At 42.9% G+C, this 18,418-nt stretch overlaps 2 protein-coding genes across 2 annotated transcripts in view; one reads left to right on the top strand and one right to left on the bottom strand.

Annotated features, from left to right (window-relative positions):
• Positions 1–7,764: 7,764 nt before the first annotated feature.
• The window catches only part of LOC141080484 (uncharacterized), a 154,434-nt gene continuing 143,780 nt past the window's right edge, over positions 7,765–18,418 (bottom strand). Inside the window, exon 9 of the mRNA XM_073565731.1 lies at positions 7,765–8,133. Within this exon, the coding sequence (XP_073421832.1) occupies positions 8,117–8,133 (17 nt within the window). The 3' untranslated portion in view covers positions 7,765–8,116. The remainder of the gene's footprint in view (positions 8,134–18,418) is intronic.
• LOC141078399 (nuclear envelope pore membrane protein POM 121-like) overlaps positions 16,624–18,418 on the top strand; it is a 38,274-nt gene continuing 36,479 nt past the window's right edge. Inside the window, exon 1 of the mRNA XM_073565139.1 lies at positions 16,624–16,671. The gene's annotated coding sequence lies outside the window, so the exon portion shown is untranslated. The remainder of the gene's footprint in view (positions 16,672–18,418) is intronic.

The raw sequence follows: 18,418 nt of genomic DNA, 5'->3' as shown, positions 1-18,418 counted from the left end.
TACCTGACAGGAGCCCATACAGTCTATCTACAATAATATATCTGACAGGAGCACATACAGTCTGTATCTATAGTAATATATACCTGACAGGAGCCCGTACAGTTTATATCTACAATAATATATACCTGACAGGAGCCCATACAGTCTATATCTTGTTAGGCATCAGGTTCCGGGCGCTGCACAGCGGGAATCCCGAGCCTTGCCATCAACGGTCTTCCGTTCCCCTCCGGCCACAGTGGAGCCTGCCCACACCAGCATTGTGGGTTCGGTTGCTGCTGCCACCTCTGGTCCAGTTATGGCAATGCAGCCTGGCCAGCAGCAAAAGACTCCAGAGTCTAAGTCCTTCCGGCGCTCCACTGAGCATGCTCAAGGGATGATCTCCCATTGGGGATCAGGAGTCACATGCTCAGGTCCTTCTCCAGTTCTGATTGGTCCATCAGGGGGATCAGGAAGGTCCCGGAAGGTCACAGCTATAAAAGACTCGCATGGCCGCTCAGCCATGCGCTAGTATAGACTCTAGTTCCTATATGTGTGGATGATGACGGATGCATGTACCTGGTGAATGACTTATTAAGATTCGCCTCCCTTGGATATTACGCATGTGGTTAGGGTATTAGTATTAGAGCCAGCGCCAGTCAGTGGCTAAGCTATAGGCCACAGTGCACATCAGTCCACAGCACTAGCGTCTGATGGTGTCGCCTACTATAGGGTACTATCGTACCGTGGCAGTGACTGTCGCTCCGCTGCAGTCAGCCTCAGCGGCGTTCGCGGTTGCAACGCTGCACGCTCAGTAGGTCTAGAGGGACGCTGGCCCTGTGTCCTTGGGCCTGAGTCCTGTGACCATATACTGAGAGTTCATCCCCCCGAGCTCTGTGAGCTTTAACAGGCTCGGTATTTGAGTTTAGCGGTATTGCGGCTCTGTGAAGCAACATAGTTCGTACACCGGGTGACGTTTAACCCGCGTGTGTTCCACTATTATACCGCCATATAGCGTCCGCCATTGCCGAGCAGCAGTTTACCATCCCTGCACGGTGGGCCCCAGGCTGCGAACGCACCAAATTTCCATCTTTTAATATTGGTGCGTTCCGCCAGCCGTAACATTATCTACAATAATATATACCTGACAGGAGCCCATACATTCTATATCTACAATAATATATACCTGACAGGAGCCCATACAGTCTATATCTACAATAATATATACCTGACAGGAGCCCATACAGTCTATATCTACAATAATATATACCTGACAGGAGCTCATACAGTCTATATTTACAATAATATATACCTGACAGGAGCCCATACAGTCTATATCTACAATAATATATACCTGACAGGAGCCATACAGTCTATATTACAATAATATATACCTGACAGGAGCCCATACAGTCTATATCTACAACAATTTATACCTGACAAGAGCCCGTACAGTCTATACAATAATATATACCTGACAGGAGCCCATACAGTCTATATCTACAGAAATATATACCTGACAGGAGTCCATACAGTCTATATCTACAATAATTTATACTTGACAGGAGCCCGTACAGTCTATATCTACAGTAATATATACCTGACAGGAGCCCATACATTCTATATCTACAATAATATATACCTGACAGGAGCCCATACAGTCTATATCTACAATAATATATACCTGACAGGAGCCCATACAGTCTATATCTACAATAATATATACCTGACAGGAGCTCATACAGTCTATATCTACAGTAATATATACCTGAGAGGAGCCCATACAGTCTATATCTACAATAATATATACCTGACAGGAGCCCATACAGTCTATATCTACAATAATATATACCTGACAGGAGCCCGTACAGTCTATATCTACAGTAATATATACCTGAGAGGAGCCCATACAGTCTATATCTACAATAATATATACCTGACAGGAGCCCGTACAGTCTATATCTACAATAATATATACAGTCTATATCTACAATATATAAATGACAGGAGCCCATACAGTCTTTATCTACAATAATTTATACTTGACAGGAGCCCATACAGTCTATATCTACAATAATATATACCTGACAGGAGCCCATACATTCTATATCTACAGTAATATATACCTGACAGGAGCCCATACAGTCTATATCTACAGTAATATATATCTGACAGGAGCCCATACAGTCTATATCTACAGTAATATATACCTGACAGGAGTCCATACAGTCATCTACAATAGTATATACCTGACAGTAGCCCATACAGTCTATATCTACAATAATATATACAGTCTATATCTACACTATATAAATGACAGGTGCCCATACAGTCTATATCTACAATAATTTATACTTGACAGGAGCCCATACAGTCTATATCTACAATAATATATACCTGACAGGAGCCCGTACAGTCTATATCTACAATAATATATACCTGACAGGAGCCCGTACAGTCTATATCTACAATAATATATACCTGACAGGAGCCCGTACAGTCTATATCTACAATAATATATACCTGACAGGAGCCCGTACAGTCTATATCTACAATAATATATACAGTCTATATCTACAATATATAAATGACAGGAGCCCATACAGTCTATATCTACAATAATATATACCTGACAGGAGCCCGTACATTCTATATCTACAGTAATATATTCCTGACAGGAGCCCATACAGTCTATATCTACAATAATATATACCTGACAGGAGCCCATACAGTCTATATCTACAATAATATATACAGTCTATATCTACAATATATAAATGACAGGAGCCCATACAGTCTATATCTACAATAATATATACCTGACAGGAGCCTGTACAGTCTATATCTACAATAATATATACCTGACAGGAGCCCGTACAGTCTATATCTACAATAATATTTACCTGACAGGAGCCCGTACAGTCTATATCTACAATAATATATACCTGACAGGAGCCCGTACATTCTATATCTACAGTAATATATTCCTGACAGGAGCCCATACAGTCTATATCTACAATAATATATACCTGACAGGAGCCCATACAGTCTATATCTACAATAATATATACAGTCTATATCTACAATATATAAATGACAGGAGCCCATACAGTCTATATCTACAATAATATATACCTGACAGGAGCCTGTACAGTCTATATCTACAATAATATATACCTGACAGGAGCCTGTACAGTCTATATCTACAATAATATATACCTGACAGGAGCCCATACAGTCTATATCTACAATAATATATACCTGACAGGAGCCCATACAGTCTATATCTACAATAATATATACCTGACAGGAGCCCATACAGTCCGTATCTACAATAATATATACCTGACAGGAGCCCATACAGTCTATATCTGCAATAATATATACCTGACAGGAGCCCATACAGTCCATATCTACAATAATATATACCTGACAGGAGCCTGTTGTGAGTTCATTTTCCCCTTCACCATTGAGGTCTGATGAACTCCCTCTTCTGGTGAAGAAAGGTAGTGAGGCTGATTACCAAGCACCTGAGCTGGATGATGATGACTGGGTGACGGGAATTGCTGACTGGATATAAGGCAGCCGACGCCCTTCTGCCTTGCTGGTGATTTCTCTGAGGGATTCTAGGAGACCAGTCTGATTCCTGCTCCTCAAAAGCTAAGTTTTCTGCTCTGCTTTTTGCATTTGTGTTTTGGTTTTGTTTTGCCTTGTTTTTCTGGATTCCTGCCATTCCCTGCTGGGGTGAGCTGAATTCCTTTTTGCTCTGTCTTCAGAAAATACCTGAGTACTGAAATAGTCTTTTTGAAGCCTAACGTCTTCAGGGCATTTTTCCCTATCAGTCTGTTGGCTCTTGTTTTGATAGGGTTTAGGCGGATTGCAGACATCAGCTTTTCTATCCTGTCCTATTTAGTTAGCTTGGGCCCCATCATTTGCTCAGCCTATCTTTCTATCTGTGTGAGTGTTTTTTCATCTTACTTCACCGTCATTATATGTTGGGGGCTGCCTATTGCTTTGGGGTCTGCTCTGGGGCAGTTTAGATTTCCCTTTCTGTCTTTAGGTTATTTAGTTCTCCGGCTGTGATCGAGGGGTCTAGGGCACCGTAGGAACCCCCACGGCTACTGCTAGTTGTTGTTGATAGGTTCAGGGGTCTGCAATCCGATATCTGCCAACTTCTCTGGTTTTCTGGACTTAGTTGGTATTTCTGTTTTTGCCTCCTACGGTGACTCATTCATAACAGGAGCCCATACAGTCTAGTGTCTTCACCAGTGAGCCGGCTAGACTGTATGGGCCGCACACAGGACCTGGCCGGAGCCCATATATTCTGCTGGCTTTAATAATTTATACTTTGAAGGAGCACATACATTCTAGTGTCATGTATGGGCTGCAGGCAGGGCCTGTCTGAAGCCCATAAATATACTTCAAGAATATACACCTGGAAGGAGCCCATACAGTCTAGCATCTTCAGTAGTGAGCCGGCTAGACTTTATGGGCTGCAGTTAGGACCTGGAAGGAGCCCAGACAGTCTAGGCTCAACCCTGTTTTCAAGTACAGGCCCCCTACAGGTTACCGTCTTGTGGAAGGCGCTTATGTATGGTGACGTCATTTCCTGCAGTTATCTATTGGATAAAAAAAGTCCCGACTCCGCCTCTAACGGTATTTGGTGGCAGAAGAGGCTGACGTAGAAAATGTGGACTCGGCCAATGGCGAGCAAGATTGCGATTACGTGGCCTTGAAGTGCTACTTTTAAATAGTGTTCCTACAAAGTGCTGAAAGAGTGCTGTCTGTGAGCGGGCGGGAGAGCTAGGCTCAGGATAGTGGGGCGCGGGCTTAAAGGGGTCATCCACGATATTGATGATCAACCCTTTTGATAGGTCACCATTATTACAGTGGTGGAAACACCCTTTTAAATCTCTTGAAAACAGCAATTAATACTCTCATGCCTATTAAGGGAATGTGTCATCCAAAAAATGTTTTCAACAATTCAAAAAGTGTAAAGTATTAATGTTTTAATTAAAAACATTACTTTTTTTAAATGGTATAAAAATATGAAAAAATATTTAAAGGGAATCCGTCACCAGCTTTTGCCGCTATAAGCTGTGGCCGCTGCCTTTCAGGGTTTATCTACAGCATTCTATCTAAAATACTGTAGATAATCCCCCGATCCAACCAGCAAGATAAGAAAAACAAGTTTTATTATACATACCTACAGTCCGGTCCGATGGGTGTTGCAGGTCCTGGTCCGGCGCCTCCCATCTTCTTGCGATGCCGCCCTCCTGTTGATTCCTCACTCCTGCGCAGGCATAATACTTATTTGCCCTGTTGAGGGGCAGAGTAAAGTACTGAAGTGCGCAGGCACCGGGAAAAGTCAGAGAGGTCCTGCGCCTGCGCACTGCAGTACTTTACTCTGCCCCTCAACAAGGCAGATAAGTATTACGCCTGCGCAAGAACGTGATGCCGGGGAGTGATGAAGCATGCAGGAGGACGGCATTGCAAGAAGATGGGAGGCGCCAGACCCGGACCTGAGACACTCATCGGACCGCCCCCCCCGGTGAGTATAATAAAACTTGTCTTTCTTATCTTACAGGTCGGATCGGGGGCTTATCTACAGCATTATAGATAGAATGCTGTAGATAAGCCCTGATAGGCAGCGGCCGCAGCTTATAGCGGCCAAAACAGCTGACAGGTTCCCTTTAAAGGCATTGATATTTTCCAGTTTTAAACACTAGGGGGTCCAGCTGCTGAAATAAGCCATGAAAATCTAGTGTAGGGCTAACTTACTTTAGACTACTGTAAATGTGGGCGGGGTCTGCACACACATCTGACGTCACTGTTCCCCTCTCCTGGGTGTTTGCGAGAGGAAAAGGGAGGATGACATTTACTAGGTTTAGATACAAGGCTCTATTCAGTCATTGTAACTCCTCATTCAGTTGTCTGCAGACACAGCAGTAAATTCAAACCATGTCCTATGAGGAACGGTTAAAGGATCTGGGAATGTGTAGAAAAAAAGAAGACTGAGAGGAGACTTAATAGCTGTCAACAAATATCTCAAGGGCTGTCACATTGTAGAAGGATCATCTTTATTCTCATTTGCACAAGGAAAGACTAGAAGCAATGGGATGAGACTGAATGGGAGGAGACACAGATTAGGTATTAGAAAAAACTTTTTGACAGGGTGATCAATGAGTGGAATAGGCTGCCACGAGAGGTGGTGAGTTCTCCTTCAATGGAAGTCTTCAAACAGAGGCTGGACAGTCATCTGTCTGGGATGGTTTAGTGAATCCTGCATTGAACGGGGGGTTGGACCAGATGGCCCAGGAGGTCCCTTCCAACTCTACCATTCTATGACTACAATAAAATGGCACCACACTCCTCCCTCAGCTGAGAATTGGAGGTGTGCTCAGCTCCCAGCTGAGGCTGCCACAATGTAGGAGATACCTATGGACACCGACTTCAGCCACCTATGCCCAGAGGCGGCCGTATCTGCGACAAGGGCTCATACTCACACGCGAGAAACCAGGGCCAGACTGGCCATCTGGCAATTCTGGCAAAAGCCAGAAGGGCCTGTCTGGTCGTGGGCTGCCTTGTCTGCTACATTGTTGATAGAATCGATGTTCTCAAGACACCCATGCTGTTAAGAGTTGTGACGGAGCTGAGTCCGTCACTTACCCCAACAGGCCACAGATATCATTAGAAATATTGATCTTGTAATAAATCTTGCTTTCCTCCATCCAGGATAATATTAGTAATAAATACCATCTGGTGCTTAGGGGCGGGGACAGCATGGGCCTGTGTGATTTCAAATGCCTGGCCTGAATTTCAGCCCCAGTCTGCACCTGCGAGAAGCTCAGACAAGTCTTGCATCTTAATACCCGGCACTGCCACCAGCACTCGGATCGGAGCGTGCGGCTGCATGTATTTCTATGCAGCTGAACACTCCGGTCCCGAGTGCCGGCGTCAGTGTCAGGTATTGACGTGCGAGACTTGTCTGAGTTTCTCGCATGTATGAGCCCTAAGTGACATGCTCAGACACCTGCACACCAGCAAATACAAATGGTAGCCCCAAGCGGCTGCAGGAAAAAAAATAAAGTTTAAACAGTACATTCCATTTTGTATTATAGATAATTAATTATATATTGAATATTATATAAAAAAAAATCTGCAACACATTGCCTAGTAAAGCTGCCTTGTGACAACATCTGCTCCACTTCTCAGCTCTACACAACTCAGGAGGACAGTTCTTGGCTGATTGGTTCATATCAATATCTGAGCTGGGCCCTTCCTCTCATTTTCTTTTATGTTACTTATACGCGCCCTCATAGTCTGCTGTGCTTTACAGATATTATAATGAATACAGCACAAGGTATTGAGCCCACTGATTGGCTGCAGTGGAAACTTGCGCTGTAGCTCTGACATCACCGCAGCTGGTAGCAAACACCAGGCGCAGCGGCGGAGCAGCGACACTGGTGCAGGAGCCGGTGAGTAACCTGTTTAATAGTTTTAACCCTTGGAATTGTATGGACTATAATAAGTAAAATATTAACAGAAACCCTTTTAATGATATAACTTTCTCTTTTCCTTTTTTCACCCTTGAATACGGAGAGCCATCATTTTCCATGTTGGTCATTGCCGGGGGCAATGATTGACTGCAGCGGTCATTTGAATGAAGTGATGTCATCTCTGTAGGACTGAGGAGCAGCAGTGATCGAGCGATGGAGGGGTTAGAATGGTTAGGTTATTAATGCATTTTTAGTTCCCATATTTATAAATAAATACAAAAAAAGACAATCCCTTTAAAAGGTTTACTCCATCTTCATTGTTTCTGTCTGATCGGGCGATTACAGAGCGAAATAGAGGAATCATATACAGGTGAGAATGCAGTAATGTGGGTGAATAAATATGTGTATTTATTGCTTTCATATATTTATTTTTTTCCATTTTCCATAGAGAACTCAGCATGTTCAAGTAGAATGGCCGAGAAGCCGCACATCTCACATCTAGAAGTTGTTAATGGAGATGGCTTCTCTCATCTGCATACAGATCACTTCATGGATGTACAGAGTGTTTTCCTTCACTTGGATCTCTTCCTCTAGAGACAGCTGCTTACGGATCAAGCCTTTCAGCTCGGCTTCCGCCTGATTCAGAGCCTCTCGTAGTCTGCAAAACAAAAGAATCAGAATGAGTCTAAGGCGATGTTCACACTGGGTGTTCGTGATGTGTTTTTTTTTCTGCAGAAAAATCTCTCTTGGCAGTAAAGAAGCTGCAGAAAAAAGCAGGATTTGCTTGGTTTTTCTTGTGTTGTTTTCTGCTTTTCTTTCCTTTTTTTTTTTTTGCTGCGTTATTATCATTCTACATTTGTCTCTTGTGTATGCTGATAAAACGACAAACTGAATCTTTAACTCCCCCCCGCCATAATTTGTCCAGGGTCCTCATACACATTAGACTGTTGGCCTAAGCGGGTTCGGCTGATATCTAATGTGTAAGGAGAACTTTGGAAAGGTTTTGGTGAAAATGACATAAGTGGAAACCAAACATAGAACACAGGTAGATGCCTAGCTCAGCTCACAGTCCAAAGCACAGGTCAATTGGTGATTTTCTGTTTTAGGCCAGGGTCACACTTGCGAGAAACTCGCACGAGCCTCGCGTCTCAATACCGGGCACTATTACTGGCACTCGTGTTCTGAGTGTGCGGCTGCATGTATTTCTATGCAGCTGAAGGCTCCGATCCCGAGTGCCGGCGGCAGTGCCGGGTATTGAGACACAAGACTCGTGCGAGTTTCTCACGAGAGTGAACCCGGCCATAATGGTGTTTTTTCCATCCCCTGCACTGTTATAAATCAGTAGTACACAAGAAAGTAAGCAACTTTGTAATATATCTCATCAGAGAAATCTGCTTTTTTTTCTGTTCCTGGACTGATCACATTTTTTTTCAATTCCTGGGTAAAAATCTGTATTCAGTGAAGACAGGTTGTTACATTACTGAGATAGGAGATGGCAGTTGGTGTTTTTGTAAGATTCCGTGTAAAGGGAGGAGCTCTGCCTTTAGCGCCTCCTTTTTCCCCTCTACGTAGAATACTATGGGTAGAAGCTGTCATCTCCTATCTCAGTAATCTGACAATCTGTCTTCAATGAACACAGATTTTACCCGGGAATTGAAAATTTTGAAAATGAATCATTAGTCCTGGAGGAGAAAGAAGTAGATTTCTCTCATATAATATACAGTGGGTGAAATCCATATTGAACATGTCACCAATTTTCTAACTAAATATATTTCTAAAGGTACTATTGACATGAAATTCCCACCAGATGTCGGTAATAACCCATCCAATCCACACGGGTAAAGAAATCATACCATAAATTAAGGTGTATAATAATGAGAAATGGCACAGGGAAAAAGTATTGAAAACATGAAGAAAAACAGGTGCAAATAGCCATGGAAAGTGATGACACCAGCTGAAATCTATCAGTAGTTAGAAAGCAATCCTGTCATTTAGTAAAAAATATCAGCTGTTCAACTGATGGTCTATAAAAAGGTGTCTCATTATCAAGGTGCCACAAAAGAAACATCTCATGTGTAAAACCAGTGAAGTGTCTCAAGACCTTCAAAACCTTATTGTTGCAAAACATACTGATTGACATTGGTTACAGAAGAATTTCTAAACTACTGAAGGTTAAAGTGAGGAAAGTTGGGGAAATAATAAGGAAGTAAAAAGCACAATTTCACCCTAAACCGGTCACGGCAAGGAGCTTTCTATATTTCAGGTAGAGGTATAAAAAGAATTATCAGAAGAGTTGTCCACAAGTCAGGACAACCTGTGGAGAGATACAAAAAATACCTGGTATCAGCAGGTACAATTGTTTCAAAGAAATCAAAGTAATACACTCAACCTCCATGGACTGTATGCACGCTCATCACCAAGACCCTATTGCTGAACAAAAAGCATATTCTAGCACATTTTAAGGTTGCTCAACTACATTTAGACAAGCCTGTAAAATACTGGGAGAATATAGTCGGGGCAGATGAGACCAAAGTTGAACTCTTTGGATGCCAGAATACACACAATATTTGGGAGTCCAAAAGGCACTGCATATCACTCAGTCCTCAATCTACTAAAACTCTTGTACATGCCCTCATCATCTCCCGCCTTGGCTACTGCAACACTCTCCTCTGTGGCCTCCTTGCTAACTCTCTTGCACCACTCCAGTCTGTCCTCAATTCTGCTGCCTGACTAACCCACCTCTCTCCTCGCTACTCCCCTGTCTCCACCCTCTGCAAATCCCTCCATTGGCTCCCAATTCCCCAACGAATCCAATTCAAACTACTAACACTGACCTACAAAGCCATCCACAACCTTTCCCCTCCCTATACAGCCCTCTATTGCTCTATATTGCCCTCTACTCCTCTTTGGTCAGACCTCATCTGGAATACCGTGTACAGTTTTGGTCACCACATTTTAAAAAAGACATCAACAAACTGGAGCAAGTTCAGAAAAGAGCGACCAGAATGGTGACCGGTCTGCAAACCCTGTCTTATGAGGAAAGGTTGCAGGATTTGAGAATGTTTAGCTTGCAGAAAAGAAGACTGAGAGGAGACATAATAGCTGTCTACAAATATCCCAAAGGCTATCACATTGTAGAAGGATCATCTTTATTCTCATTTGCACAAGGAAAGACTAGAAGCAATGGGATGAAACTAAATGGGAGGAGACACAGATTAGATATTAGAAAAAACTTTTTGACAGTTAGAGTGATCAATGAGTGCAACAGGCTGCCACGAGAGGTGGTGAGTTCTTCTTCAATAGAAGTCTTCAAAAAGAGGCTGGACAGACATCTGTCTGGGATGATTTAGCGAATCCTGCTTTGAGCAGGGGGTTGGACCAGATGGCCCAGGAGGTCCCTTCCAACTCTACAATTCTATGATTCTATATCTCTGAACTAATCTCTCAGTATCTTCCCTCACGTAATCTTCGATCCTCCCAAGACCTCCTACTCTCCTCCACACTTATTCGTTCCTCACACAACCGCCTCCAAGATTTCTCCTGAATATCCCCTATCCTCTGGAATTCCACGCCTCAACACGTCCGATTATCCACCACCCTCGGATCCTTCAAATGGAACCTGAAAACCCATCTTTTCAGGAAAGCTTACAGCCTGCAATGACCATTCTGCCGCCTCACCACCGCCTGAGCTGCCGCCTCATCACCACCAGAGCTGCTGCATCCCCGACCTTCTGTCTCTTTCCCACTATCCCGTAGAATGCAAGTCCGCAAGGACAGGGTCTTCTCCCCTCTGCGCCAGTCTGTCATTGTAAATTTGTTTACTGTTAACGATATCTATAACTTTGTATGTAAACCCTTCTCATGTACAGCACCATGAAATTAGTGGCGCTATATAAGTAAATAATAATAATAATATCACCCCCAAAACACCATACTAAGAATGAATTTTTGAAGTAGAAATATCATATTTTTCAGCATACAGCACTGGCAAACTTCATGTAATTCAAGGGAGGCTAAATATACTGTAACAAGACATTCTTGATGATCTGCTATCACCTATCAGGGTGATGAAAATGAAATGAGGGAGGACATCTGTGGCGCCCCTGAGGGTTCAGTCGCCACAGAGGTACTGCACCTCCTCCTAAGGTGTGGTACCCCACTATCCAGGTAAGGTGGAGACACCTGTCCACACTCCAACACTCACATCTCACATACACCAGTAGTGTAGCAGGGCACCCTTTGTGGTTCCCTGCTTGGAACACGAAGAGTGCTGGGGAGGTGGGTGGAGCTTAGGCTGCACAAGAGAGCGGGAGAATACTAGGAAAGGGTCAGTTGGAGAGAAGAGATCCCCTGAGAGGGATGGAATGAAAGCAAGTGCTGCAGCAGTCTCCTGTGACCCGGAGCTGTTGGCACGGGAAGGAGCAAAAGAAAGCCTAATTCTTCAGAAGGAAGATAGATTAGTATGGAACGTGGGGAGAAAAGAACTGAGGACAAGGGTGAGAGCAGAGCCCTTCCTTGAGTTTGAAGCGCATGGTCCGGAGTCCGGTCTCCGAGGTTGTATGGATACTGACGGTCCTGCAGCAGAAACCGGAGGAATAGAAGTTGTCACCACTTTATTCCCACCTAAGACTCGAGGGCACAACAGCAACGGGTGTGAGCCGGGACCTGAGAGTAGGAAGTCCCCGAAGCGGGCTACAGCTGTCTGCCGTACGAGTAGGGTTCTAAGAACATCTGAAAGGAGGAACTTGAGTTTAAGACACAACTACAAGTACTTCAGTTTAAGTGCTAGTGAGGAGACGTTCAGAGAAGGCACATGTTGGAGGAGTGTTGGAACGGTGTACTTTACCTTGCCTGGAAGTCGGCTGAGCCCCTGACCTGGAGGACATGGCACCGAAGCGGGCATCTGTGTGCACCAGACTGAGTAAAGCCTTGGAACTACATGCCTTTGTGTCCTCTACTTATTCCTGTGCCTTGCACCCGGCTCTGCTACATCTACTTCCTCACACCATCTCCTCATTTACTAACCTCATCTACTCTGCCCTGGGACTACAGCCCTACCTGTGGAGGGCTACAACATCATAGCTGCACTCAACACCCATCCCAGGGAAGCAACACCGCAGCGCTGGTCACTCTGACCAGGTGGCGTCACGAATTACCATAATAACTTTATCCCCATCACTCTACCTCTTTTACATTGACTGCCTGAGGCCACGGACCGGGCCACTGCCACTGTGACATCTCCCATAGAAATCTACGGGCCCGGTGCCGAGTACCCCACGGCCTCTGGGGCGCGTCACATCCTAAACACAAAGCCAAGGAAACTATCCATTGGTATCAGAAAAAGAAAATAAAGCTGTTAGAATGGCCCAGCCAATCACCTGTACTGAATCCAATAGAAAATTTATGGAAGGAATTGAAGCTCAGTTCATGGAAGGAACCCATGGAACCTTTAGGATTTGACTTGTGTGTGGAAAAATGAACCAAAATCGCACCTGAGCAATGCATGCGACTAGTTTTTCCATACAAGAGGTATTTTGAAGCTGTCATCACTAGTGTTGAGCATTCCGATACTGCAAATATCGGGTATCGGCCGATATTTGCTGTATCGGAATTCCGATACCGAGTACCGATATTTTTTCAATATGGGATACCGGTATCGGAAGTCCCCATAATGCAATGAGCCACTGTTGTGGCTGTGATTGGCTGCTGAAATTATGTCATCATGATGCGCGGTCTGTGCGCATCATGATGCGCGGTCTGTGCCGACTGCAGGGGGTCTGTACGGGCCTGCCGGGGGCCTGTGCCGGCTGCTGGTGGTCAGTGTGGGCCTGCCGGGGGTCTTGTGTGTGTGCGGGCATCGTCCGATGGGACTACAAGTCCCATCGGGCTATGCCTGCTACAATAACAGTGATTGACACATTAGCCAATGATGGGACAGTAGAAGTCCCATCATCCGGCTAATGTGTTGAATGTAAAAAAAAACAAACATACATACTACATACATACTACATATATACAACATTCATACAACATACATACTACATTCATACAACATACATACAGACTACATATATACAACATTCATACAACATACATACATACTACATACATACTACATATATACTACATTCATACAACATACATACATACTACATACATACTACATTCATACAACATACATACATACTACATACATTACAACATATATACTACATTCATACAACATACATACACTACATTCATACAACATACATACATACTACATACATACAACATATATACTACGTTCATACAACATACATACTACATACTTACTACATACATACAACATACATACAACATGCTACAGACATACAACATACATACTGCATACATACATACTAAATATCACATACAATACATTCATACATTCATACAATACATGCATACTACATATATACTACATTCATACAACATACATACATAGTACATACAACATGCTACAGACATACAACATACATACTACATACATACTATATACAATACATTCATACATTCATACAATACACACATATAGACATACAGTACATATAACATAGAGTACATACTCACCATCACTTGTCACTTTGTTCCCCGAAGCCAGTGTCATCTATGAAAAAAATTAGAAAATAACAAACAAGCGATATACTTCCTGATCCGCAGAAATCCACGAGTGTCTCACGAGCCACGACGATCTGCACTGCATCACTGGGAGGTTACTATCGTTCACTGGTGTCACTTTATGGCAAAAGCTGCGTGGGAACTTTCTCACACAGCAATGCCAAAAGTGAGACTAGGGACTATTTTTTTACAGTGGTGGAGGAATACAGTGCGGAAGGATACCTACCTCCTGTCATTGTATTCCTGGGGCCCCTAGAGAGCGGTCGCATCAGCTGATGCTGCTGTTCTCCACGGGAGATCGGCGTGGGACCCTCGTGGATTTCTGCGGATCAGGGAGTCTATCGCTTGTTTGTTATTTTCATATTTTTTCATAGATGACACTGGCTTTGGGGACCAAAGTGACAAGTGTTGGTGAGTATGTACTCTATGTTATATGTACTGTATGTCTATATGTATGTATTGTATGAATGTATTGTATGTAGTATGTATGTAGTATGTATGTTGTATGTCTGTAGCATGTTGTATGTATGTTGTATGTATGTAGTATGTACTATGTATGTATGTATGTTGTATGAATGTAGTATATATGTAGTATGTATGTTGTATGAATGTAGTATATATGAAGTATGTATGTATGTTGTATGAATTTTGCATATATGTAGTATGTATGTATTATGTAGTATGTATGTATGTATGCTGTATGAATGTAGTATATATGTAGTATGTATGTATGTTGTATGAATGTAGTATATATGAAGTATGCAGTATGTATGTATGTTGTATGAATGTAGTATATATGTAGTATGTATGTATGTTGTATGAATGTAGTATAAATGTAGTATGTATGTATGTTGTATGAATGTAGTGTATGTATGTTGTATGAATGTAGTATATATGAAGTATGTAGTATTTATGTATGTTGTATGAATGTAGTATATATGTAGTATGTATGTATGTTGTATGAATGTAGTATATATGTAGTATGTATGTATGTTGTATGAATGTAGTATATATGAAGTATGTAATATGTATGTATGTTGTATGAATGTAGTATATATGAAGTATGCATGTAGTATGTATGTATGTTGTATATATGTAGTATGTATGTATGTTGTATGAATGTAGTATATATGAAGTATGCATGAAGTATGTATGTTGTATGAATGTTGTATATATGTAGTATGTATGTATGTTGTATGGATGTAGTATATATGAAGTATGTAGTATGTATGTATGTTGTATGAATGTAGTATATATGAAGTATGCATGTAGTATGTAGTATGTATGTTGTATGAATGTTGTATATATGTAGTATGTATGTAGTATGTATGTAGTATGTATGGTTTTTTTTTTGGTTTTTTTTACATTCAACACATTAGCCGGATGATGGGACTACTACTATCCCATCATTGGCTAATGTGTCAATCACTGTCATTGTAGGAGGCATAGCCCGATGGGACTTGTTGTCTGCACACACACAAGACCCCCAGCAGGCCCGCACAGACCCCCGGTAGCTGGCACAGGCCCCCGGCAGTCCCGTACAGACCCCCGACAACCGGCACAGGCCCCCGGCAGGCCCATACAGACCCCCGACAGCCGGCACAGGCCCCCGGCAGGCCCGTACAGACCCCACCCGCACACACAGACACGCACATTGTCCGCCAACGCACCGCCCACATTCTTCCCCCCTCCCGAACTGGATGTACAAGCAAAAAAAGGGTTTTTTTTAATTCCAATATTTCTGTCCCATTGACTTGAATGGGACTTCCGGTATCGGAATCGGCGATACCTGATACTTTTTGGGTATCGGGCCGATCCAGTCCGATCCGATATTTCTCTATATCGGATGGTATTGCTCAACACTAGTCATCACCAGTAAAGGCTTTTGTACGAAGTATTACATTCATTTCAGTAAGCGTGTTAAATAGCTTTTTTTTCTTTCCTGTCATTTCTCTTTGCACACAACTTTCTTTTATGGACCTCTATAGTTTGATGTACTAGATAGGTTGCTATCGACATCTGGTAAGAATTTCATGTCAATAGCAGCTTTAGAAGTATATTTACTTAGAAAATTGATGCTTGATGTGTTTAATACTTCACCCTCTGAATTATAAAGTTTCTTATTTTCACAGGTATTATTGATTTCTACAATATAACTTTCAATGACGGTTACACTTTAAAGTGAACAATTTTCAAGGGCACTTTCCAATACCATTTATGTTGTCATGAAGGAGTTCGCAAATAAGCGATGATATTCATACAGCTCTGGCAAAAATTAAGAGACCACTGCACAGTTTTATAAAAATCAGCTTCTAGAAACCACTGGAGCCATAGGCGGAGGAGGACATGACTTGGGGATGGGTGGACCTTTACTCCTGCAGCTTTTTGGTATAGTGTAGATTTTTAAGCTAGAGTGATGTTGCTTTCAGAGTAAGAAGCACAGTATGTCTGTGCCTGGTGAGTTACTGTGAGGAGGGTGGGGCTTATATAGAGCAGGAGATCTGTGTCTCTTCCCTCTTTCATGCACAGGATGAACAGGAGGAAGCATGTCTGCAGTGTCAGGGAGTATAATACTGGGGTTATCACCTCACACGACAGATAATAGGAGCACATTCACCTTAGACATCATTTACTAGTGTAGTATCAGCACCTACATTATGGATGGGACCAATATTACCTCAGCGATTCATGTAGCTGCCATGTCCCTCATGTGCATGCTGCTTTTTTCCCCTCACAGACTGTGAGATAACTTCTGGGTGACCTTCCTGCAGACATGTTTGATATACTACTCTGCACTCACCTCAGACATTGTGTAGTGTGTACTAGTGTAGTATCCGCTCCTACATCTTATCTGGGATCAAGATTACCTCAGTAATTCATGTAGCTGCCATGTTCCCTCACTTATTGCAGAGGCAGCTTTTGTGTGACCTCCCTGCAGACATTTCTGATATACCACATTACTGCTGTATTATACAGAGTCTTCATGAGTTCTGGGTTTATGTATGATAGGACAGGGCAGGGACGCATACAGTGTCTGCCATTACTATGGTGGAGCTGGGCAGTCACATGTATTAGAGACACTGGTGAGAGGAGCAGTCGGGGGATGGTATATGTATGATGGTGAGAGGAGCAGTCGGGGGATGGTATATGTATGATGGTGAGAGGAGCAGTCGGGGGATGGTATATGTATGATGGTGAGAGGAGCAGTCGGGGGATGGTATATGTATGATGGTGAGAGGAGCAGTCGGGGGATGGTATATGTATGATGGTGAGAGGAGCAGTCGGGGGATGGTATATGTATGATGGTGAGAGGAGCAGTCGGGGGATGGTATATGTATGATGGTGAGAGGCTGCACTTCATGTCAGTGCACTGTATACTGACCCTGCTGTGTGCTGATTACCCCCCTTCCCAGTTATGGAGTCTGATGATCTGTATGTGACCTCATCTCTGTTACATACTGTGATGCTGGGTGTGCAGATCCTGTGTAACCAGGTTACTCACTATATGTGGTGTATGTGTAAAGGCTCTATTCCTGTGCTGTATACTTAACCTGTACCACAGGTCTGTATACATGATATCACTCCTCACTCTGCTATATACTGATCATGCTGTGTGCGGATTATCCCCCCATCCCAGTTATGGAGTCTGATGAGCTGTATGTGACCTCATCTCTGTTACATACTGTGAGGCTGGGTGTGCAGATCCAGTGTAACCAGGTTACTCACTATATGTGGTGTATATGTAAAGGCTCTATTCCTGTGCTGTATACTTAACCTGTACCACAGGTCTGTATACATGATATCACTCCTCACTCTGCTATATACGGATCATGCTGGGTATAGACATCCTGTGTCTCCAGGTCATTTTCCTGGCTGTACATATAACCTGGACATGACTTCCAGCTTAGTGCTTGATTTCTGTAGCGATTGCTGTCTTTAGTCCTCCCCCTCATATATTGCATGATCAGAGTGTACCCACCAAGAGCTTATTTTATATTACCTAAGATGGTGGATGGAACAGGCCTGAATGGTTTATGTTTTATCATGTGTAAAATAAATAATCGGTGAGTGACTCGGCACATTTGAGTGTGCACTAATAACTCAGCACATGGCGGGCAGTGAGTGGTGATAGGAACTGAAGGAGTTAAATTGAGTTCTGTCTATGTTGCATTCTCTTGTTTAAAACCTTATCTGTTCTTCGAGGAGATGTCTCAGACATCTCCCTTGTGAACCAAGGTCAAATACCTCTGCTTTTTCGCCTAAATGACTTTCTTTGTCTAAAACAAGTTGTAAAATCATTTGTA

Source organism: Dendrobates tinctorius, unplaced genomic scaffold (assembly GCF_039654945.1).
Source record: "Dendrobates tinctorius isolate UK_male_01 unplaced genomic scaffold, ASM3965494v1 ptg000016l, whole genome shotgun sequence".
NCBI lineage: Eukaryota > Metazoa > Chordata > Amphibia > Anura > Dendrobatidae > Dendrobates > Dendrobates tinctorius.
The sequence above is the reverse complement of the archived record's forward strand: the minus strand, read 5'-3'. Positions and strand labels throughout refer to the sequence as shown.